The following is a 26409-nucleotide window of genomic DNA, read 5'->3' on the forward strand; positions in this document are numbered from 1 at the left end:
ATTCTCTCCTAAGTTGATATCACCACTTGTAGACTTCAAATTCCATTTCTGTGCTACAGACTGTTAGATTTACTTTGCAAATCCAGACAAATGTTCTGAGCTTAATACCTATTTATATGACTTGTCTGTTCTCTTTCATTTTGATATTTCATAAGTTTTTCAAACTGAACATTTTGTATTGAAATTTGTATTGATTTTTCTTAGTATTTTCCTTTATAGTTAGTGGTAACAGATGTTCACCTAGTTGCTTATATTGTTAATTTGGCAATTATCTGATACCTTTCTCTTTCCATTTCTAATCTCTAGTCCTTCACCAAGACCTATCAATCTTTATGTCCAAGATACAATTCCCAATACGTCTACTTGTCTTTGTCTAATTAGAGAATTATCTCTTTATTTAAACAGATATCTTCTCTAGTACTAATCTGGATCAGGCCACTACCATCTCTTAGCTAAAAGACAGTTACAAATTTTGTTTTGTTTTCTTTTTGTTTTACTTTTGATTATGAGAACATACACATAATGTAAAATTTACCATCTTAAACATTTTTAAAGTTTATTGGCATTAAGTAAATTGATACTGTGTAACTATCACCACTATCCATCTTCAAATTTTTTTCATTTTGCAAAACTGAAACTCTGAACATGTACTGTCTCACCATTCCTTTCTCTCTCTCCAGTCCCCAGCCACCATCATCTACTTTTAGTGGATGAATTTGACTTCTCTTGGTGTCTTATATGAGTGAATTTATATAATATTGGTGAACCATAGGTTTTAAACTTGTTTCCTACTTTGTACCTCCCTTTTTAAAAAAATATTTGTCCAAAATGCTAACTCTCATCTTCGGAAAATGTTGCTTCAGTCGAGTCTCTTCATTGGCTTCATATTGCACTTCATGAATACTGAAAATCTTTAACATGGTAGTACTGGGTGATTTGTATGCCTGCTTCCCTACATAACCCCAGATTCCCTGTCACCTTTCTTTATTTATATTCCTCAGCTTGATTTTCAATCCATCTTAAGCACCAAGCTCCTTTTTGTCTTAGGAAACCTGTTATCTTATGGACTATTGATTTTTGACATCTGTAACATGATTGAAAAAGTGGCACATGTGCTATAAAATGGTTGAATAAATGAAAATGAGCTTTCTGTGTATTTTGCTAGTTAAAAAAAAAAAACAAAAAACGGGGCCACAGAACAGATTTTCTTGTCCTGCTTTCTGTTCATGATAATTTTTTGTAATCTTGCCTTGTTAAAGATTTCACATTTTCTTGTCTTCACTGTTTCTATTCTTCTCAGTCTACTTCTTCTCCCCATTCCTTTTTCTTCCCTGTCCTTCATCTGTTCCACAAATAAAATAGAAAAATATTTATTAAATTCTTATTTTTATTGATTGATTAGAATGCATTTGGCCGGAAATAAAAAAAAAATACTGTCTCAAAATGACATAAACTATAAGGAAACTTCAGTATCTCACAAAACCATTAAGTGTTGATTTCAGACATCTTTCATTTGTAGAACTCCAGGCACAGAATCTCTTTACGCCATTAAGGTTTCAGGTTCATTCCCTCTCTTTACCTATTGTCATCAGCATCACCTTCATCCTTAGGTTTCTTTCATGAATACAAAATAATTATCACAGGGAGTGGTGTCTCTGTCTTTTTGAGGTTGTCTTTTATTCACAGGAAACCCACCCAGCAGTCTTTATCTCATGAGTCATTATTAGCCAGAATGGATTCATAGCCTGTTCTTGAACCAATGGCAGGTAAGAAAGTAATACCACCTTTGGACCATCCTGGCCTACAGAGAGGCTGGGGAAAGGCATCTTCTTTTGAGGCACATTGTTAAATTAGGTAAATATGAATAAACCTGAACAAAATCAACATTCTGTAAAAAAAGGGTGAGGAGAAACACATGACCAAAAGTATCAGTTTTATAGTATGCCAATTCCTGTTATAACTATTACTCGTCACTGTCTCCTGAGGGTACCCTCCTCTTCTATAAGCTTTACTTTGTCTTATATGTTCTTATGCTTCTCTGTTCATCTTGTTTTGATTCTTCTTATCTTTTCCGAATATGGGCATATTACTTTACTGGTCCTCAGCACCATGTTCATTTAGTAAATTTTCTTAGAAACTTGCCCCTTTTTAATAGCTTCAGATATCATTCTTGTGTCTACAGTTTGTGTCGTAATCTATAGCCTTCAGTTCTCTTACTTTTCCACTGGACAGCTTTATGTATATGCTTTCATCTCAAACTCATTTGCTTTTACAACCAGGTACTTGACTATTTTGCCTCATCATTTTCACCTTTCATCCATTTAAATCTCAGGTCAGATTGGTTATTGTTTTTTTGTGGGACATTTATTTGTACATTTATTTTTATTTTTATTTTTTCTACCTGGTTTGTGACCTGGTTTGCCTTAAAGGCAAGGGCTATATAGAGTTTTATCTTTATATCGCCTTCAGCAGTCTCAGTACTTAGTACTTTATAGATGCTTGATAAAGAATGAAAAAGAGGCCTACTACTCATGAGAGCCTCAGGTAGTGTGATAAAAGAAGATACAATTAAAGAATTGATAAAATTGTTGATTCAATATCAATTCTTTAGGAATGGCTAAAAAGTGAATTTTCACATCCAATTAAGTGTGAGATTGGTACTGTAGTTAACAAATAATGAAAACCGGAGGACATGTTGTGATAAACATGTTTGAGGTGATAGTGGAACAATAAATTGGTAATGTCTAGCAACTCATTGGGATAAACTCATTCCCCTTTATGCATTCATGGGAATAGTTTTTTCTGTTAGCTCATGTACCTAAAGGAGGGATGTTCCTCCATACATGATCCATTTATGCCCATTGTAAAACTGCCTCTGACTTATTTTAAATGGTAGCAAATTGTAAAAAAAAAAAAAACCAAAAAACTGATGTCACATTTCCTTGACAGTGCAGGGTTTGAGTACTCTCTATTGAGCAAGTTACTTTGGATTCTCTAAAGTTTCTGTTTTCTCTCATATATAACAATAATACATTGTGATGAAGTCATTATTAAAACCCATTTGCCATGCAAAGGATGGTCTGAGATTTCTGGGAAGATGGCAGAGTAGGAAGCACTAAGAATCTGTATCTCTAGAATCAGTGCTAGAATGGCACTGGCAGAAGCTGTCCCCTGAATCTATTTTGGAACCCTGGAATCTGTTGAAGGCTTGCAAGTTCCAGAGAGAGGCTTGAGTGGTAAATCACAGTTAATGTTGGTCAAGTTTGCCCTTAGCACAATAGGAGCTGCCAATTTCCTACCTGCAGCACTGTGTCAGGCAGCTGTGCATGTATACTTGAAGCAGCTTGCACGTGGCTTGTGGGGAATGAGGGCCCTGTCTTCACAAATACTGGGGATTCATGTGCTGATTTTTGTTTCTGATCACTAATTACTACTTCTAATCAAGAGGTACAAGTGGTGGGCAGTCACCGTGCCATTATTGCAAACCCCTAGTCTTCTAAAATAAATTCCAGGAGATTTGAAGCGCTGGCACACTTTTTTCCATCTGCATTTTTCTTCTGTTTTTCCTTTTGGGGAAAAGATATTCCAGATATTAAGAGATAACTAAACATGCAGGGAATATAGAAAGTGACTTCTCATGCTAGGAGAAAGGTACAGGCACAGGAAAAACTATAAAGTTACAACTCAGTCTTATTCTTGGCACAGAGACAGTCTGTAACAATCAAAAAAACAATAACAAAAAAGTAGCAATCTCTGGGGAAGGGGAATATCTAATTTCTTGTTACCACATTATTAGATCAAGATGCCCAATTTTCAACAACAAAAGCAAAAACAACAACAACAACAAAACCCAAACAGCAACCCAAACAAACAACAACAAGAAGAACAAAACCCAGGCATAAAATAAACAGGAAAGTTTGGACACTTCAGATGAATAAACGAAATCAACAGAAACAGTCCCTGAAAAAGACCTGATGGCTTATCTACAGTCCTGCTGTTTATGGTGAACTTTTGGTCAATGATGACTGCATATAGGATGATGTACTATATTGCATGGGTATGTATGGCTTTACCATCTAGGTTTTTGTAAATATAGACAGAACTATGTAACACATTCTCAGAACATGTGTCTGTCACTGAAGAATACAACTGCACTAGACAGAAACTTTAAAACAACTATCTGCAACATACCGAAAGAAGTAAAGAAGATGTGAGGAAAGTCAGAAAAATGGTGAGCAAAAGGGAAATATCAATCAAGAGTTAGAAAATGCAAAAAAGGAACCAAAAAACAATTCTGGAGCTGAAAAGTATAATGATTGAAATGAAAATTCACTAGGTGGTCTCAAAGGCAAAGATGAGTAGGCAAAAGAATCAATTAATTTGAATATAAAGCAATGGGAAACATCAAATCTGAGGAACAAAAATGAAAAGGATTGAAGCCAAGGAACATGTGGGAAAAAACATGCTGTGTAGGAGTTCCACAGTGAAAAGAAGTGGGAAGAGAATATTGGAAGAAATATTGGGTAAAATCTTCCCAAATTTGATGAAAGATGTGAATATAAGCATAAAGCTCTGTAAATTCCAAGTAAGATGAGCTGAAAGAGATTCATACCAAGACGTTGTACTTTAAAATTTGAAAGGCGAAGAAATAAACCTTGAAACCGGCAAGAGAAAAGCATCTAGTCACATACAATAAAAGTATGTAACTTTTATTGTCTAGTCACCAATAAAACTTTAAACAAATTTGTCACCAGAAATTATTGGAGACCGGAAGACCAATATGTTAGAAATGCTAAAAGAAAAGCAACCTTCATACCAAGACTTTTGTATCCAGCAAAATTATCTTTTCAAAATATTAACAAAAACTGAGGGTCTTTATTACTACTAGATCTGCCTTGCAAGAAATGTATAAGGGAGTTGTGTAGGTTTTAATGCAGGACCACTAGGCAGTAATTCGAAGCCAAACAAAGGAATAAAGATCTCAATAAAGGCAGATACATGGAAAATTACAAAAGCTAATATTATCACTCTTATTTTGTATATGATAAAAGAGACTAATACAGTTTTTAAAATTACTAATCTGAAAGCTAGTATAATTATAACTTTATAAGTCCACATTTCATTTTCTACATGAACAAGAAACTATTGCATTTAAAAGAACGATTAGTATGTTTTTGGCCAAAAATGTAGAAAGATGTAATTACGTGACACCGTAACTAAAAGAGTGAGTATGGAACTGTGAAGAAGATAATTTTTGTATATGCTTTGAATGTTAATGGAATAAGTTCTCCAAAAGACAAAGATTGGTAGAATTGATAAAAGGACACAAGCCTTGTGAGTGGTAGAGTAGGAGAAACTGAGTATGAATTTTGGTTTTTCACTATATCTTCATAATATTTTCATGTACTTAAAGGACATGTTCAGTGAAGTGTGTTGAGTTTATTTGTACCCTGATTCACACCAACCATTAAAAAAATATAAAACTAAATATTTGTGTGACAAATAAGTAAAACCACATGATCCAACTATATGCTGCCTACAAGAGACTCACTTTAGCTTCAGAGATACAAAGAGATTGAAAGTCAGTTGGTAGAAAAAAATATTCCAGCTGGGTGCAGTGATGCATACCTGTAATCCCAGTGGCTGGGAGGCTGAGGCAGGAGGATCATGAGTTCAAGGCCAGCCTCAGCAATTTATCGAGGCCCTAAGCAACTCAGCGAGACCCTGTCTCTAAATAAAACATAAAAATGGGCTGGGGATGTGGCTTAGTCATTAAGCATCCCTGGGTTTGGTCCCAGGTACCAAAAAATAAAAATAAAAAAATAAACCAAAATAAGGGTGGCTATACTAACACTAAGATAAAATAGATTTTAAATCTAAAAATTTTACAATAAATGAAAAGGACATTATGTATTAATAAAAGGCTGTCTATAGCAAGAATGTGTAACAAAGTTAAAAACATTTAAACACCTAATGAAGACTATCAAAATATATGAAGGAAAAAGGATACATGAAGAAGTAGATTGTTCTACAATAGACAATCACTTCAAAAATCTCATGTCTGTAATGGATAGGACAACCAAGCAGATGACATGTAAGGAAATAGAGGACTTAACAAAAGAAATCTAGGTCTAACAGACATATACAGAACACCTAACAATATCAGCAAACTTTTTCTCCTTCAGTTCACATGAGACATTTTCCAGAATAGGGTTATATAGTTGTCTACAAATTAAGTTTCAATGAATTGTTAAAGTAGATATCATATAAATTATATTATCCTAATACCATGGGAGGAAGTTAGGAATCAAAACAGTTTAAATAGGAGACTTTTTTTTGGAAAATAAACGGTGCATTCTCTAAACTTCATTAGAGTAAAGAAGAAATCACAAGGAAAATTAGAAAATACTTAGAGATGGATGAAAATGAAAACAATATATCAATACTTATAGGATACCAAAAGCAGTTGAAAAGGAGAAATTTGTAACTATAAATGCTGAGGTTGAATAAAACATCTACCTAACTGGAAATGAAGTGGAATTATCTATACTCAAAATGACATGATCTTGTGTGTAGAAAACTAAAGATTCCACATACAAAAAAAAAAAAATTTTTAAACTAGTCAATAGATGCAGCAAAGTAGAAGCATTTAAAGTCAACCTTCAAAAACTAGTTGCATTTTCTTATGCTATCACAACAATCTGAAAAAACAAATTAAGAAAACAATTTAATTTAAAATAACAGCAAAAAGAATAAAATACTTAGGAATTAACCAAAAAGGCAAAAGATTATTCACTGAAAACTATAAAACATAATTGAAAGAGATTGAAGAAGACATAAATTGATAGACATACACCTCATGATCATGAATTGGGAGATTTAATATTGTCAAAATGTTAATACCATCCAGCATGTCTACAGATTCAGTACAATGTCTATCCAAATCCAAATGGCTTCCCCACTCTTCCACCCTATCCCCCGAAATAGAAAAACCCATCCCAAAATTCATGTGGAATTCATGTCTGCTGACCCTGGAGCTATAGGACTTATCCTTCCTAATTTCCTAATTCCAAATTGACTACAAAAAACAGTAAACAAAACAGTATGGTACTGGCATAAAGACAGAGACCATAGAGTAGAAAAGAGGCCTAGAAATAAACCCTTGCATATTTAATCAGACAATTTTGGGGCAGGAATGCTAATACAGCTAAACAGGGAAAGAGCAATCTTTTCAACAAATGGTACTGAGAAAACTAGATATGCACATGCAAAAAGATAAAGTTGGACCCCTAACAATATCATGTATAACAGTTAACTCAAAATGAATTAAAGATGTAAATATGAAACCTGAAGCAGTAAAACTCTTAGAAGAAACAGGGTAAAAGTTTTCTGGCATTGAAATTGGCAGTGATTGATTGGCTATGAATCAAAGGCACAAGCAATAAAAATATTTTTTATTGATTTTTTTAAATTGTTTATCAGAAAACACCATTGATACAGTAAAAAGGCATCCCACAGAATGAGAGAAAATATTTCCAAAATCATTTATCTGATAAGCAACGAGATTCTAGAATTTATAGAGAACTCCTAAAACTCAGTGATTAAAAAATCTTTGATTCAGAAGTTGGGCAAAAGATTTGAGTAGACTTTCAAATACACACACACATGCGCGCGTGCGCGCGCGCGCACACGCACACACACACACACACACACACACAACCAATAACCTAAAAAGATACTTGGCATTAGTAATTATCAGGAAAATTCAAATCAAATCTACATAAGGTACCACCTCACATGCATTATGATGACTATATTAAAAACAACAACAGAAAATGATAAGTGTAGGTGAGAATGAGGAGGAATTATAACCTTTATGCACTGTTAGTGGGAATGTTAAATGATATAGCTGCTGTGGAAAACAGTATGGTGGTTCCTTAAAAAAATAAAAGTAGAGAGTACTCATAAGATTAATAAGCAGTTCCACTTCAGGAAGATACCCAGAAGACTTGAAAGCAGACTCTTGAAGTAATATTTGTCCACCCAGGTTGATAGCAGCATTATTCACAATAGTTAAAATGGATGAGCACCCCAGGTATCCCTTAAAGGACGAATGGATAAGTAAAATGAATGTCTGTCTGTCTGTCTGTCTCTCTCTCTCTCTCTCTCTCTCTCTCTCTCTCTCTCTCTCTGTAGTATTCTTAAGCCTTAAAAATGAAGGAAATTCTAACATGATACAACATCTTAGGGACCTTTTACTTAAGTGAAATAAACCAGTCTCAGAAATACAGATATTGTATGTTGGCACTTATATGAGATATTTAAAATAGTCAAAATTAAAGACAGAAAGTAGAATGGTGGTCGCTAGAGTTTAGGGGCACAGGTAAATGGTGAGTTGTTAGTGGATATAGTTTCAGTTTCTTAAGAGTCCTAGAGATGAATGATGGTGATGGTTGTACAATATTATGAATGTATTTAATCTTTCTAAACTGTATACTTAAAAATAGTTAACGTAGTTTTATGTTAAATATATTTTACCACAATAAAAAAAATTGGAAAAGAAGTGACATTGTTTGTTATAGACTATGTAAACTTTGTATGACACATTTTTTCTTGATAAAACACCTATACAATTGTCCTAATGGCCTTCACAGTACTGTGGGCAGTCAGTAACCTAAAGATACAAAGAAATTATTTCCTCTTCTATTTTTACATGTCTGCTTTATGTGTATCTCTATATATCTTTATATATTTGTCTACATGACAATATATAAGATACGTATATATGCATTTGTATGTATATTTACTTGTGTTATTTTATATACTTCTGTGTCCATAAATATACACATAGAGAAGGCATGTATGCATTTTCTGTATATCTACACTCATGTAATATTCATATTTTAAATAAATAGTTTCCAAACTTGTGCTTCATGGACTTATTAACATGTATCTGAAGTATGTTGTATCTTGAAATATGCAAAGTACTTGATAAATATTATCACCATCTTGTGGGATTTCTGGTTTTTCTGCCAGGAAGTTCCATTAAGAATATTCACTTAGAGAGAAATGGACTTTTTGGTATTCTGGAAAGTTGCAGACAAAGGTGTAATTCTGACTCTTGGGAAATGGCACTGAATTTGGTTCAAGAGCTAGGAAAACTCAGAGCTTATAAGTCCATGGGAGTAAATTTTTATATTTTTATAGAATGGTATGAAATTCTCAAATATAAAAAGTTAATATTGCTGCAGGACTTTAGCTTCTTAAGTCTGGCATGACTCTGCCTTATGAGAATTCACTGGCAACTCGTACTGTCATTCAGCCCCCATCTACGTGAGATATTCTACATCTTTTCTTACCCTGTGTGATCACCTCACCTGTGGTTAAGATTTTACATGTACATCTTAATGTAGTGAGACCTTAATCCAGCTTTACCTTATGTGTAATTGGGGGCAGCATAGTAGGTAGAAAGAAACAGGGAAAACAAGGCAGTTTTCTTCTGGCCACTTTTCTGTTCCCATGAAGCACTGCTCCTATACCTGGAACTGTTTTTAGGAAACCAGGGTGAGTTTATCATTCCCTATTTCCATTCCTGTTTATTTATTGAAAATAGTGAAATTTATAGTGTTGGTACTTGTTATTTGACTTGTCTCCTCCCACTGTAATGCTTTCCCTGGAATTTTAGGAAAGCCTGCTTTTGTATTTGGGTAGTGATACTTGCCATTTAACTGGTTGGTTGTTTCTTATTTACTTATTTACTTTTTCAGATAATAGATGCATAAAATTGAGTTGAAAATACTGCTCAATTCATGGCATATTATCATTCTCAATGTGTACAAGGCCCTATAATCTTTTCCATTCCCGTCTGAGTGTATTTGGGCTGCTATAATAAAATATCATAAACTGGGTGCCTTACACAACAGACATTTATTTCTTCCAGTTCTGGAGACCAGAAAGTCCAAGATTAAAGTGCTAGCCACTGCAGTTCCTGGGGAGTTTCTTCTTGGCTTGCAGTTGGCTGCCTTCTCACATCATCCTTACCTGGTGGAGAAAGAGACTACAAGCAAATGGTTGTCTACTAGTATCTCTAAGAACTCTACCTGCTTGATCTCATTGTGACTCAGTTAATTCCCAAAGGCTCCATCTCTAAATATTGTACCAAAATTAGGTGTAAAGGCTTCAACATAAGAATTTTGGGAGAACACAATTCAATCCATAGCACTGACCCATTCTCTTTTTTCATTGTAATAGGCCCTTATTATTATTTATTCAATATATGTCCATCCTTCTCAAATATATTTACATGTTTGTATCCATGAAAATACATTTTTTTGTTTATATATAAAGAACTCTGTGGTGCACATCTCATTCCCTTCAAATTTTTTCCTGTTTTAAATAAATAAAGCCCTCATCCATTGCTTTTGACCATGCATTTTTTTGTATGCATTCACCATCTTATTAACCTATTTTCTGAGATGTACACTTGGTATGCTTCTGTTTTTAAAAAGTATGTCTTTTTTTTTGCAGCTATCTGAAACCTTTCTGGAGTGTATAATTAGGAAAGGCACTGCCAAATTGGTCCCTAAAATGTTTATATCAGTTTATACTCACAGTGGTAGTGCATGCCAGTTTCCAATCCACTGTAATATCTCCAGTTTAAATGAGAACTGTTAGGTATTGTTAAATATTAGTCTTCAAAGATATTGGAAAAAATATAAAATGTAAGAATGAGAGGTATATTAATTTTCTTAAATAGAAAAACTTGTCAGTTTGTCTATTATTTCAGGTCTAACATTGTTTTACTAGTGGTGCACTAAAGCCTCTCCATATGAGAGTTAGAGTTGTAATCAGTTCAGATTTCATTCTGTTTATAATTTTCAACAATGAGCATTCATAACATTCTTTACAATTACTAAGTGGTGTTGATGTAGTAACATCAGTAACAGTAGTAACTGATTACTTCGGGGCTGTATTGGTAAAAAAAAATAGGATTTTAAAAGGTGAATTAAAGAGAAATAGACATTTTTAGAGTGTTTTAATAGCATAGCACTCTTGAATACTAATTCATGGTAACATTTGGGATATCAAATGTGAATGTGTCTGAGCATAATTAGATCCTAAATCCTTTTAAGAAAAATGTGTTTTAGACCAAATAGAAATAAATTAGGCAGATGTGTGAAATAGCAGGAAAGACCAATATTTGGAAAAAAAATATTGTATGTAGATTGCTGTTTTTAATGTTTCTCATTTCTTCTAGCATGAATATTAAGAAGAAAAGAATTATTATAAATGATGAGTTTCAAAATAAGGTTCTTGAAGTGAAGATACACAAAATGAATGTAGTTTTATTCTTAGTAGAGTTGTTGAGAAAAATAAGACTTTGGGAAAACAATTTAAGAAAGATTGTTGGATAAGTAGTTTGATGGAAAACCCCCATATTCTAGTTACATCAAATGATGATGTAATGTAATGTTTTAACCGAACAGACAGAAAAAGACCAAGAGTTTCTTTAAACTTCCAAGGCAAATATTTTAAATTTCTACATAGCGGTTTCTCTAAACTAGGTAAAGTTGAGTTTGAAGTATGAGAGCCAACAAACTTGGCTTAACTTTCACAAAATAATGCACATAAGAGGTATTCACTGCTAGGTTTACAAGAAGCTTTGTTACTTCTTGGTGCTTGTCATCAGAAGCTGCCAAGAGACTTGAAAGTGATTCCTGTTGGATTTGTTCACTACTGTATCTTGGAGACTATAATGGTGCCAATCACAGGAACTCCTCCGAAATTGTCAGGAAAGTCTCCTGGACCTAGAATTAGTAGTTCTAATAATGTTTCAAATATATTTATGCCACTAATAAAAAAGTTAACTTGTGGATTTCATTTGTCACAATCATCAAAAGAGCACAACATAGTGATATTTCAGGAGACCTTAAGCAAACAGCAGCATGACTAGCTAAAATGTATTCTTTCAAATTTTACCAATTTAAATTTAAGGAAGTGTGTCAATTTGCTCTAATGCATCATAACCTACTGTGAGATTATTGAACATAATAAATGATAAAAGACCACCAGCAATTTACCTGTTGTCAAAATATTAGCCTGCAAGGGAGAACTCACAACAGATGAATTGTGAGGTATCTCAGTAAGAAAAACTTGCATTGTAGGGTTTAGACTTGGATTGAATGATTTTAAGGAGAGACTAGAGGAAAAAGACCAGCTCTGAATTGGATACTGTCATGAAATGAGGTTAGTTTGGTTATTGGGTACCTCAGCATTCATTTTGGAGTGAGAAGAGATGGAAAGGCAGAGCAAGAGACTGAATTTGCAGCTGTGGTAGTCTTGGACAAAACTTTGTTTCCCATTGGCCTTGTTACTGGCCTTGCCAGTGGTCTTGCCATTGATCTTTTAGGAATATTACAATCTGATTAATCTGTAGTACTTATTTTCACTGTCTCAGTTCCTCCTTGTGGTCAGATTCAGCCATTCAGCAGATCATTAAACTCTGAAATTCAAATTTTTACTACTGGTAAAATTCCACTGATAAGTTGATTATTCAGGAGCTTCATGTGTTTTTGGCAAAGGTAGTTCTTTTTATTGCTCTTTTAAGGTTAACTAATTGAATCATCTGAAGCAGATATTGCTGTATACATTTAAGACTGAGGAGATGACTTTTGAGCATTGTAACACTGGCAAATGCTGAGAGACTTAATAGAGTTTGTAGTCCACTTCTAAGCTAAGATCCAAGGTCCCTGAGTGTAGTTTTGGTATCAAGGGAATTTTTCCTAGGTGTGACATTATAGGAACTATCTCCTGCTTATTTTTAGTTCACTATTTAAAGAGTTGCTTAGTTGTTGAGTGTAATTGCTCAGGAACCTAGAGTGAACTGAATTGTACCCAAAAGAAAGTGGCTACCCTTTGAACCATTTATTTGATTGCATATTTTAGTGAAATCACAAGCAAATTGTATCCAAGTATTAGATTCATACAGGGAATGATAAGAGACCCATATAACAGTATTATGACCAGGAATCTTTTGGGTACAATTGTTAAAGGTAATAAATGTCTCAATAATTTAGAAATTTTTGTTGTTGTTGTTATTTTGGTACTAGGGATTGAGCTGAGGGCATTTGACCACTCCACATCCCCAGCCCTATTTGTATTTTATTTAGAGACAGGGTCTCACTGAGTTGCTTAGCACCTCACTTTTGCTGAGATTGGCTTTTGAACTTGAGATCCTCCTGCCCTCCTGCCTCCACCTCCCGAGCCACTGGGATTACAGGGATTACAGGTGTGTGCCATTGCACCTGGCATTAATTTAGAAATTTAAGCAGATACAGAAGAAAGAAAATACTGGTGAATGTAGAAAAAAAGAAGCATGCATGGTTCTGACTATTTAGATCTTGTTTCATGGGTCCTTGATGGAAGCTGTCTCTTTCATGCTTCTTGATGCAGAGGTCTTGTGTAGAAATAGTACATTACTCTAAGATATGAAAGGTTTTTTTTTCAAGAAAACCCAGTTTGATATCTCTGGATGGGATGGTCTTTAAGTTATCTGAAGGTGAGTTGTCTATAATTAAGAACTATGGGGCCAAGGATTTTTACTGTTATGGTAAAGTCATTTCCACAGTGTTCAAGTGCAGGCTTCTTCCAACGATGGTTCAAAATAGCTAGTCAACTGTTCTGAGAGCTTGTAAAACTGATTAAGTACCTAGCAAGGAAGGATAGTTGTTTCCATTGGTGACAAGATTGAACCCTAGAAAATTAATGTTAATCAGAATTATTACAGTGAAAAAGAATGGATCATCTGTTGTACTATAATACATTTATAAAGATCCAGCCACTGATTACCCAGGAAGTTAGAATGTATTATGAACAGTAGGTACTTTGACAAATGTGTATAATCTTTTGATTTCTATCGTGTGCTGTGCTTATCATTGCTTAACAAGGATATTGAAACCTAGAAGCAAAAATTAATTTGAAACAGTAATTGAACCAAGTTTTGTTTATTATGAATGAGTCTGACTCTTCTCAATTCTCATAACCATTGAGTATATATTCATTAATATTTTTATTTGCATATAACTAATTTAAAGCACCCACATTGCTATATTTTTCTGGTATTAGAGCTTGAACCCAGGGCACTTAGCCACTGAACCACATCCTAGTGTGTGCGCACCCCACTCCCCTTTTTTATTTTGAGTCAGGGGCTCGATAAGTTGCTGAAGTAGTTTTGAACTTGTAGTCCTCCTTCCTCAGCTTCCCAATTCTCTGGGATTACAGGTGTGCACCCTGTGTCCACTCCCCATACTTCTTTTGATTTGATACATAAATCAGTCAAGAAATGTTTTCACAATTGTTTTGAATTAAGTAACATTTAGAGAATGTTGATCATATTATTTCCAATAACTTGCCCTTTTTAAGGTGAGGAACAAATCTTTGTGTTACCCTGGCGGCCAATCCAGGAAATTCAAAGATATTTCACATGTAAAATACATCTTATTGTTTAATTATTTTGGTTTGGGACCTAAATTCACAAAAGGCAAAATGAAGAAGGCTCTCAAATAATATAATAATTGCAAACCTAATTCTTGGTATCTAAAGGTAAGAAAAATTTCTGGGAATATTTAAAAATTCAGCAGTAACAATAATATTGTTTTAAAAAATAAAGAACTTTTATTAAAAATCTTTTAAACCAACACATTCACGTGTCATCAGGCTGTTGGCAAAAATGTTTTCTTAATTTGATGTTGTAAAGCATGCACCCATTGTTAGAATTGGTTTAGTATAGTCGATTATTGACATGGCATCACGAGAATGCTCTTATACCAAACTTATAAAACATGATTTTTTTTTTTGTTTTCTAGGCTAAGCATCAAAAATAAATGGTACCTGTATACTTGTATACTTGTACATTAAACCAGAATTACAACTGTGAAAAAATTTAAATTCGTGTATGAATATATAAAAAGTATTTTTTTTTAATTGTAAACAAATGGGATACATGTTGTTTCTCTGTTTGTACATGGCGTAAAGGCATACCATTTGTGTAATCATAAATTTACATAGAGTAATGTTGTTTGATAGTTTGAGTTCTTCTTTTCCAATTCGTATCCCTTTAATTTCTTTGGTTTGTCTAATTGCTCTGGCCAGAGTCTCAAGAACGATGTTGAATAGAAGTGGTGAAAGAGGGTATCCCTGCCTTGTTCCAGTTTTTAGGGGGAATGCTTTCAGCTTTTCACCATTTAGAATGATATTAGCCATGGGCTTAGCATAAATGGCCTTTACAATATTAAGGAATGTTCCCACTATCCCTATTTTTTCTAGTGTTTTGAGCATGAAGGGGTGCTGTATTTTATCAAATGCTTTTTCTGCATCTATTGAAATAATCATGTGATTCTTGACTTTAAGTCTATTAATATGGTGAATGACGTTTATTGATTTCCTGATGTTGAACCAACCTTGCATCCCTGGGATGAAACCCACTTGATCATGGTGCACTATCTTTTTAATATGTTTTTGTATGCGATTTGCTAAAATTTTGTTGAGAATTTTTGCGTCGATGTTCATTAAGGATATTGGTCTGAAATTTTCTTTCCTTGATGAGTCTCTGTCTGGTTTAGGTATCAGGGTGATATTGGCTTCATAGAATGAGTTTGGGAGGGTTCCCTCCTCTTCTATTTTATGGAATACTTTGAGAAGTATTGGAATGAGCTCTTCTTTAAAGGTTTTGTAGAACTCGGCTGAGAACCCATCGGGTCCCGGACTTTTCTTTGTTGGTAGGCTTTTGATGACTTCTATTTCAGTACTTGAAATTGGTCTATTTAAATTGTTTATGTCCTCCTCGTTCAGTTTAGGCAATTTATATGTCTCTAGAAACCTGTTGATGTCTTTGAAATTTTCTATTTTGTTGGAGTATAGATTTTCAAAATAGCTTCTAATTATGTTTTGTATTTCCATCCTGTCTGTTGTGATATTTCCTTGTTCATTCCGAATTTTAGTGATTTGGGTTTTCTCTCGTCTTCTCTTTGTTAGTGTGGCTAAAGGTTTATCAATTTTGTTTATTTTTTCAAAGAACCAACTATTTATTTTGTCAATTTTTTGTATTGTTTCTTTTGTTTCAATTTCATTGATTTCAGCTCTGAGTTTAACTATTTCCTGTCTTCTACTACTTTTGATGCTGTTCTGTTCTTCTTTTTCTAGGGCTTTGAGCTGTAGTATTAGGTCGTTTATTTGTTGAGTTTTACTTCTTTTATTAAATGCGCTCCATGAAATAAATTTCCCTCTAAGTACTGCTTTCATAGTGTCCCAGAGATTTTGATATGATGTTTCTTTGTTCTCATTTACCTCTAAGAATTTTTTAATTTCCTTCCTAATATCTTCTGTTATCCATTCATCATATAATAGCATATTGTTTAATCTCCAGATGTTGGAATAGTTTCTGTGTTTTACTCTTTCATTTATTTCTAACTTCAATCCATTATGATCTGATAGAATACATGGTAGTGTCTCTATCTTCTTGTATTTGCTAACATTAGCTTTGTGGCATAATATATGGTCTATTTTAGAGAAGGATCCATGTGCTGCTGAGAAGAAAGTGTATTCGCTCTTGGTTGGATGGTACATTCTATAAATGTCTGTTAAGTCTAAATTATTGATTGTGTTATTGAGATCTATGGTTTCTTTGTTCCATTTTTGTCTGGAAGATCTGTCCAGTGGTGAGAGAGGCGTGTTAAAATCACCTAGTATTATTGTGTTGTGGTCTATTTGGTTTCTGAAATTGAGAAGGATTTGTTTGACATACAAAGATGAGCCACTGTTTGGGGCATAGATGTTTATGATTGTTATATCTTGCTGATTTATGCTTCCCTTAAGCAGTATGAAATGACCTTCTTTATCCCTTCTGACTAACTTTGGCTTGAAGTCCACATTATCGGAAATGAGGATGGATACTCCAGCTTTTTTGCTGAGTCCATGTGCATGGTATGTTTTTCCCCATCCTTTCACCTTTAGTCTATGGGTATCTTTTTCTATGAGGTGAGTCTCTTGCAGGCAACATATTGTTGGATCTTTCTTTTTAATCCAGTCTGCCAGTCTATGTCTTTTGATTGATGAATTCAGGCCATTATCATTCAGGGTTATTATAGAGAAATGATTTGGTTTCCCGGTCATTTGGTTCATTTTTAAAATTTTGTTTATTTATTCGTTTGACACAACTTGTTTCCTCCTTTATTTGACAATTCCTTTAGGATAATTCCTCCATTTGCTGATTTGCTTCTTTGTTTTTCATCTCTTCCTCATGGAATATTTTGTTGAGAATGTTCTGTAATGCTGGCTTTCTTTTTGTAAATTCTTTTAGCTTTTGTTTATCATGGAAGGATTTTATTTCATCGTCAAATTTGAAGGTAAGTTTTGCTGGGTATAAGATTCTTGGTTGGCATCCATTTTCTTTCAGGGCTTGAAAAATGTTGTTCCAGGCCCTTCTAGCTTTTAGGGTCTGGATTGAAAAATCTGCTGATATGCGTATTGGTTTCCCCCTGAATGTAATTTGGTTCTTTTCTCTCACAGCCTTTAAAATTCTGTCTTTATTTTGTATGTTAGGTATTTTCATTATAATGTGCCTTGGTGTGGGTCTGTTGTAATTTTGTGTATTTGGAGTCCTATAAGCCTCTTGAACTTGATTTTCCATTTCATTCTTCAGATTTGGGAAATTTTCTGATATTATTTCATTGAATAAATTGTTCATTCCTTTGGCTTGTTTCTCTAGGCCTTCCTCAATCCCAATAATTCTTAAATTTGGCCTTTTCATGATATCCCATAGTTCTTGTAGATTCTGTTCATGATTTCTTACCATCTTCTCTGTTTGTTCAACTTTGTTTTCAAGGTTAAATATTTTGTCTTCAATGTCTGAGGTTCTGTCTTTCAGGTGTTCTATCCTATTGGATATGCTTTCTATGGAGTTCTTAATTTGGTTTATTGTTTCCTTCATGTCAAGGATTTCTGTTTGGTTTTTTTTCAATATCTCTAACTCTTTATTGAAATGATCTTTTGCTTCCTGTATTTGCTCTTTTAACTGTCGATTGGTGCGATCATTCAATGCTTGCATTTGCTCTTTCATCTCATCGTTTGCTTCTCTGATCATTTTAATTATGTACATTCTGAACTCCTTTTCTGTCATTTCTTCTGCCATGCTGTCATTGGGTTTTATTGATGTAACATCTAGATTTGTTTGCAGCATTTTCTTTCCTTGTTTTCTCATATTGTTCAGGTATCAGTGGACCGCTGAGATATTGCAGATTTCCTCTATTGACTTACAATGTCCCTGAAGATTTCTATATATATCCCCCCTTAGCCTTCAGTAGGCTGAAGTCATGGAGGAAGTTGATAATGCGGTGCTCCACAAGGAAGCTGCCTCTCTAGGAGTGGTGGCCTTCAGGTGGGGTATAATCCCTGCTAGTGGGCAGAGGTGCCTCCACTTGTTGACCAATGGTCATCCAAAGGGGACCTAGGCTGCGGGCTGAGGCAAGGCCTGTTTGGGCCTGAGTCTCTGGTTTTACCGTCCTTGTGGGGAAACCTCACCCAGCAGGGAAGACTCACCCAGTGGGGAGGTCTCGCTGGTCAGTTCCCTCCTAGAGGTTCCCCTCAATTTACAGCTACCTCCTGGGCTGGGCTGCCTTCCTCTGCAAAGTTCCCAGGGGCCCGGCCCTACCTCCTGGGCCTGGGAGCCTCACCCTTCGCAGATGAATCTCCTTAGGCTGCCCCTCCTCAGAGAATTTGCCAGCAGGCCTGGAACCTTCGCTCCGCCCTAAGTCTGTCTCTGTGCGGCTCTTCCACCCAGAAGCCTCCTAGATCCTGGGACCCTGTTCTGCACCTAATCGCCTGGCTGTGTGGCCCCTCCTCTGAGCAGCCACCTGGGGCCCCGAACAATCGCTCTGAGTCCCAGAGACCCGCCACAGGCCTCTTCCTCCAGACAGCCGCCCAGTATTCCGGTGTGGTCACTCGGAGTCCAAGAAACTCACTTCGTGCCTCCTCCTCCCACCAACCACCCGTAGCCCGGGGCAATCAATCACTCCGAGTCGAAGTGACCCTCCCCGTTCCTCCTCCTTCTCCAGATAACCCCCCGGGTGTTCAGGAGCAGTCGCTCTGAGTGGCTCTGAATCCACGTGACCCACCGCACGGGTCCTCTGGGCAACCGCCCGGAGCTCTGGTGCGGCCATTCAAGACCAAGTGACCCACCACGCTTCTCCTCCAGGCAGCCCCCTGTGTTCAGGAGCTGTCACTTTAAGTCCAAACAACTCACCACTCGCCTTCTCCTCTGAGCAGCTGCCTGGAGCGCTAATGCAGTCACTGCGAGTCCACACAACCCGCCGCGCTCCTCCTCCTCCTCCTCCTACTCCTCTGGGCAGGCCCCAGTGTTCAGAAGTGGTCTGAGTCCAAACAGCTCGCCACGCCGCCCCTTCTCTGGCAACCGCCTGTAACTCTGGTGTAGTCACCCGAATCCAAGCGGCCGCGCTCCTCTTCCTCCTCCTCGTCCTCAGGGCAGGCCCCGGTGTTCAGAAGCGTCGTTGTGAGTCCAAACAGCTCGCCGCGCAGCTTCTCCTCTTTCAACCGCCTGCAGCTCTGGTGCAGTCACTCCGAATCCAAGTGGCCACGTTCCTCCTCCTCCTCCTCAGGGCAGGCCCCGGTGTTCTGAGTCCACACAGCTCTTCTCGCCACTCCTCCCCTGGGCAGCCACCGGAGCCCCAGTGGTGGCTCCGAGTCCCAGCGCTGTGCCGAGCGGCCTCCTTTACGGTGCTCCCAGCTGTCCGAGTTCACTGCTCCAGCTGGGGGAGGGGCGTCTCGCTGGCAGCTCTACTTCACAAGTTCCCTGCGTTCCAGGACCACCGTCCCATCTGGGACGCCTTCCCAATGGGTGAGAGTCACCCGGCTGCTTTGAGTTGGTCCCAAGTGTCTCAACATCTCCTCTTTTGAATCCTGAGTCCTGGAGCAACATGAAATGCAGCCACCCTCTAGGCCGCCATCTTGAAACCCCCTAAAAAGTATTTTAAGTGTTATTTCCAAATAAGATGGAGAGCCTCATGAGCAATCATTTTGGTGGTTTATACGTTTAAAGTGGAAATTATAAGTGTAGAAGTTTAAGTGGAACTAAGCAAAGGGCAGTGCTTTTGGATTTTTAATATACTACTTTGGAGTATAAACAACACTTCATTTAGGGTCATTTGTGCTCAGCTTTGAAAAGAACAAGGATTTATACCTCTGTGTGACTAGATTTAAGTATCCTGTTATGATACTAATTTTGAAAGCCACATAAGTATATCTTTCACATTAAAAAAATCTAAAATATGGTTAAGACCCAAGAAAATGTATTTAATGATCATTTTTGTTTTGCATCTTTGCATTCTTTCTGTAGTTGGAAATACTAGGGTCATTAAAAATACCAAAGATGGCACACCAAAGAAGTTAAACAAACGGTTTATTTCACATCCCTAAAGCATTGGGAACTAACTGTTTATCATCTTGCATAATCAATAAGATTTTATTCCCTCAACCAGCATTCTCATAAAACTTTTCCCTTAATAACCATCATAACTCAGCTTGCAGTGACAGTTGTTTATGATCACATAATTAAGACACTTAAATTTAACACATTAGTCTCTATGTATTTCATAGTTTTTACTACATAAATAAGCACGTTGACTAGTTCACCTGGTTTGTTTTCCCTGAAGCATGACTTTGTGAAGAAAGTAGTGCACTGTCTTGCCTTCTGACAGGAGCTCCTTGATCTGATTGACCTTTCCAGAAAGGTTTCCTATCACTGCAGCTCATGGTGTAATTCTCCAGACAGACTCCTATATGGGACTTAAGTGCCAAAACCACATCTGTTCACAGAGTAATAAGTATTTAATGATTTTATACAAATGTAGAGCTAATATAGAATTTAGCACTTATAAAAACCAAAGATCTTGGGATTCATAATCCTTTCTAACTTGTTATCGCCCCCACTGGAAACACAAAATGTATCATTTGTTTCTGCTTTTCTGAAATGTCTAGATGTTGTGTCATGGGTGGGTCTGTTTTCATTCATTTGTGGTGGGAACTCAGTGGACCTTTATGGTTTTGAAAATCATTTCTTTCAGTTACAAGTTTTCTTCCTCTTTTTTCTTCTTCTGGAACTCCTAAGTATTTCTGTTTTGGATCGCATGGATTGTTCCTCAAATTTTCCTATTTTTCTTTCCCATTTTTCTCACTTTCTGGAGCTTTCTCTCTCCTTGCTTCAAGATATAGTTGATTGTCCCCTTTATTGCACCTTAAGTAATGTGGGTATTAGCGATGCCTACAGCCCCTTATGCAGTTTAAAATCTGAATATAATATTCATCTTTATGTTCATTTACATTTCTCTCAACTGCAGGAACTCCATGTGTAATTTTTATGCATTTTAATTTTTATAGTAGATTTATATATATTTTATGAAAGTAAATGATAAAATAGATTATTTAAATATATTTTATGCATTCCTGGCATACCTTTTTAATTTTTTTTTTCAGTATTTCTAGGCTACACAATTTGTCTGCAAGTTTTTACAAATTGTCACAAATCTTTAAAAAAACATTGCATGTAAATAGACCCACACAGTTCAAAGCCATGTTGTATTTAGAACACTATGTCATAATTATTCATATTTTCCGTATATTTTTTTCGGTACATTGTAGTTGTACATAATGGCAGGATTCATTGTTAAATATTTGTACATGCACATAACAATATGTTTTGGCCAATAGTGTGCCCCAGTGTTTCCCTTTCCATCTGTTATTCATTTGTATAATCTCAGTATTTTCACTAAATCATCACTGAAACTAGTGAGCAGTCTTTTTATTAAAAAGTATGCACAACTATAATACACCAATTAAAAAAATGTGGAAAAAAATGTGTGGAGAGGTAAATTAAACGTGCTTTGTAAATCACAAAGTACCATTGTATCATAGTCATATTTATGGTAGATAATCTTCAAGAAGGGGTTTTCTTTTTTTGTAATTAAAAAAGATGTCTCATAGGTCCTGAAAATTCATCCTACACAAAAGGGGAATTTTCTTTAACCACCCCCAAAACCTTTTCTTCCTGTTGTTTGTTATTTCAGTGAATAATTCTGTAAATCACTTGTTCTCTAATGCAGAAATCATTACCTTTGACTCCTTCTCTTTTCTTACCTACTTCAATCACCAAGTGCTATTGATTCTGCCTTATTTCCATCTACTTTGGACAAACCCATTCTGCAATAGCTATCATCATCACTCTCTGAATAATTTTAATACTAATTGCTTTTTAACTGTTCTTCCTCTGTATTTATTTGTTTGCTCCAGGCATTTACAAGGCAACCCAAAGATATATTTTCCAAGTAATATATAATTAATACTCTCTTTAAAAAGCTTTTAAAGACACTTTCCTGTTATTTTTAAAATTTTTATATTTATTCGTTCTTTTTTTAAAAACATTTTTTAGTTGTCAATTGACCTTTTTTAAAATTTATTTATTTATTTTTATTTTTGTGTGATGCTGAGGATCGAACCCAGTGCCTCACACATGCTAGGCAAGCCTTGGCTCTATCTCTGAGCTACAACCCTAGCCCGAAAGACACCTTTCCTATTGTTTTTCTTTGAGTAAAAAGTCTGTCATGATCTGGTTCTGATTTTATTCCTGGCCTTATCTCCAGCTGTAGCTGTATCCATTCTCTCTAAAATGCTTCGTTTTCTCTCACCTCACATGCTTTCACACTGAGTACCTCTTAACTGATACAAATGCAGCAGTTCTCAAAGTGTAATCCAGAAATCTTTGGGTGTCTCTGAGTTCCTTTCAGAGGGTCTGCAAGATCAACATTGTTTTCATAATAATGCTATGACATTAATTGCCTTTTCTTCTTACGAGTGTACAGTAGACTCTTTTAGAGGTGACATAATGTGTGATATCACGGCTTTGATGATGGCTAATGCATGATATTGGCATTTGTGTTTTAATGTGTTCACATCTTTAAAAAATTTTAATAGGGTAGATATTGATAGATATAACAAACAAGAAGTTCTTCAGGTCCTTAGTAAAGAGAAAAGGGAACTGAATCCCAAAAGTTTGAGAACAGCCATTTTGGTCTCAGTTATATGATACTTCCTTTGAGAAGTCTTTGCTTGGGTCTTCCATGAAAGGAACCTTTGGATAATGTCTCTGTGGTTTATTCTTATGTTATCATAGCACATATTATATTGTATTATATAGCAGTTTGGTTGTTTATCTGATTAGACACAGAAAGTTGCATAGGAGATGGATTCCTGTTCTACCTTTAGTACCCACCACAGTTCTGAATACTTAGAAAGTACCCATAAATATATGTTGAGTGAACATCTCTTGAAGGTATTTGGGATGACCTAATTTATTCATTATCAGATTATGATCATTATAACAGGTTTTTAAAATTATAACCATTTTGTGCTTTGTGATGCTTTCTTTTTGATCCACTGATATTCTGATTTGGTTTTTAAAAGCAAGTTTTGTTTTATGTTCTTATTGTATATATACAAACACATCAGCATATGTAGAGAAAATAATGCAAATATTAGAATAGAAAGAATTTATCACCATGACATTCTCTGAATCTGTATTTTTTGCACATAACTGTGGAAATTTGAATAAATCTTTTTGTTCCTTTTAAGATAATTTTTCTTATCAAATAATAGAAGACCCAGGTTATCTCAAAAGTTTTTCCTATATAACATATTACATTTGAAGTATCAAATGTGCAATAAATGTGATTTATGTTTATTTCTATTTCACTTTAAAATGTATATAAATGTAGATCTGATTGTATATTAAAATAGCTTTGTTTTTACAGGAAGGATGATAAAGACTATGCATTAAAACAGATAGAAGGAACCGGGATCTCTATGTCGGCATGTAGAGAAATAGCAGTAAGTGAAGCTCTTTTAATTATTGTTACTATCAACTGACTTTTCAACTGTGTAGGTTTCTGTGTTGTATTGACATCATTTATTGAAAGCTGATGAATATGTTTCATATTAAATATTTATAAAAATCTGTCTTTTAAGGAGAAGTAAAGATGGCATGTGCAAAACGTTCTATATAATATAAATGCAATTACTTGAGGTAAAATGAATCTGTTATTTATATGAATATATATCTTTTCAATAGATGTCACTAATAATTGTTACTAATTATTTCATTTGAGTTAGTGAAAGTGGTTAGTCCATATAAAATTATTTCTATTTTAATAGGATAAAATTAATTTCATTACTTATGTCAAATTGAAATGAGATTGTGTTATGTGATTATAGTTTTATTTGTTCATCTGAATGTGTAAAAACTTACACTTTTTTCTTTTGGAGGCATAATTTTCCATATGATAATTAGACTCTAATTTTGATTCCAAGGGGAAGTATTCTTCATGTTAATACATTACTTAATAATTACAGATACATTTAAACTCAGCATTACTTCCTTGAGATTTTACTTTAGTTGTTACAGTTATAAAACTGTGGGACCAAATTAATTTTTTCTGGCTTTAATCAGAATATTCTAGGACATATATATTCAGCCCTCTTCTCTACACATAAAGGCTTTTATGACCTAAAAATATTAATTTAAATTATTATACTTGTTTATCAGACTGTATGCCAGTGAATCTTCATTCAACATTCTTTATTATGTACTGTGTTGACAAGGTCAGTGATTACAGAAGGAAAAGTAAAGAAATACAGAATAAGTTGAGGTCCCCAGCCTCAAGTATTTATACTATTCTGGGGAAGGAAATAAACAGTAGACCAAGCACCATGATAGAAGAGTGGGAATGATAAGAGAATCAAGGAAGGTTCCAGGTGTTGAAGGACATGTAAGAATTACTTCTAATGAGGGATGTAAGGGAGGGCATTTTTAACTGAATGTATATCACATTGGAAGATATATTTCAATTAATTGATAAATTTGTATACTTGAATCTTAAGACAAGATATATATATATATATATATATACTGTCAGTTCTTCAGCATCTTACTGTTCTATTTATTCAAATCAGTTTATTTTTGAATATTTTTTAGTTGTAGATGGACACAATACCTTTGTTTTATTTATTTATTTTTACATGGTGCTGAGAATCGAGCCTATAGTACCTCACAGATGCTAGGCAAGCGCTCTACCATTGAACCACAACGCCAGCCCCTCAAGTCAGTATTAAGGAATTAAAATCCAAGAACTATGGTCAGTGATGTTAGAAATCAGGATGGTGATTGCCCTTGAGAAAACAGTGACAAGCAGTAGGACAGGGAACTTAAGAGAATGCTAGTTGTGTTCTGAATTTTAATCTCAATCTGGGTCTCCTTCCAAGGGTTTAATATGTGAAAATTTATTGAGCTTATACTTCATATGCTTTTCTTTTAGTTATTTTTTTTAACAAAATGTTTTAAAAATACAAAACTCCATTCAATTCTGGAACAAACTTGGTTATCTTTACTTATGAGGAAAACTAAATTCAGGTAAATGCGAAAAGATATAGGAAAGTCTGCTTTTAATGTACTTAATTGTGGTTCTTCAATCTAAGATAAGCATAAAGTTTTACTTTTGATGAAATCTAATTTACAAATGTTTTTTTTCTTTTATGCCTTTTTTTTTTTTTTTTTTTTAATCTGATTGAAGACATCTTTCTTAAAGGATTTTGTGAATATGGGTCTGTTTCTAGACTGTGTAGTGTGTTCCATTGACCTCTGGGTCTAACTTTCTGCCAGTACCAGATTATTCTACTTTTATAGCAAGACTTACACAATCAGGTTGTGTAAGGCTACCAACTTTATTCTTTCGTTAGGATTATTTTGAACTGTTATAGATCCTTTGCATTATCATATAAATTTTGAATTGGCTAGTCAATTTCTCTTTTAAAAAGTACCTGCTGGAATTATAATTTTTATGAATCCAGAGAGATTTAACATCTTAATAATATTGGGTCTTTAAAGCCAATGGAAAGACATACTTTCCCTTTTAGAAGGTTTTTAAAATTTCTTTCAACAATGTTTCATATTTATAGTTTTTAATGCAGAGGTTGTGCACACCTTTTGTTAGATTCATTCTTCACACATCAATTTAAAACCATATTATGTTAAATGGAATTGTTTTCTAAATTTCATTTTTCATTTGTTCCATCTGTACTCTATTTTTTTAAATTGTGTATTGCATATCTGAGACATTTCTAAATTTACCGAGACATTTCTAAATTAATTTCTAAATTCAGGTTTTTGTTTATCCTTGAGATTTTCTACATAAATAATTATGGCATCTATGAATAAGATATATTTACTTTTTTCTATCTTTATGCTTTTTGTTTCCTATTCTTTCCTTACATAGCACTGGTCAGGGTGTTTTG

General features: G+C 34.9%; 1 protein-coding gene across 2 annotated transcripts in view; it reads left to right on the plus strand.

Annotated features, from left to right (window-relative positions):
• CDK8 (cyclin dependent kinase 8) overlaps positions 1-26409 on the plus strand; it is a 182004-nt gene that overhangs the window by 47837 nt on the left and 107758 nt on the right. For both annotated transcript variants that reach the window (XM_079136683.1, XM_079136684.1), the window contains exon 2: positions 23874-23949. In XM_079136683.1, the coding sequence (XP_078992809.1) occupies positions 23874-23949 (76 nt within the window). The remainder of the gene's footprint in view (positions 1-23873; positions 23950-26409) is intronic.

The sequence above is a fragment of the Sciurus vulgaris genome (assembly GCF_902686455.1).
Source record: "Sciurus vulgaris genome assembly, chromosome: 4".
Taxonomy (NCBI): domain Eukaryota; kingdom Metazoa; phylum Chordata; class Mammalia; order Rodentia; family Sciuridae; genus Sciurus; species Sciurus vulgaris.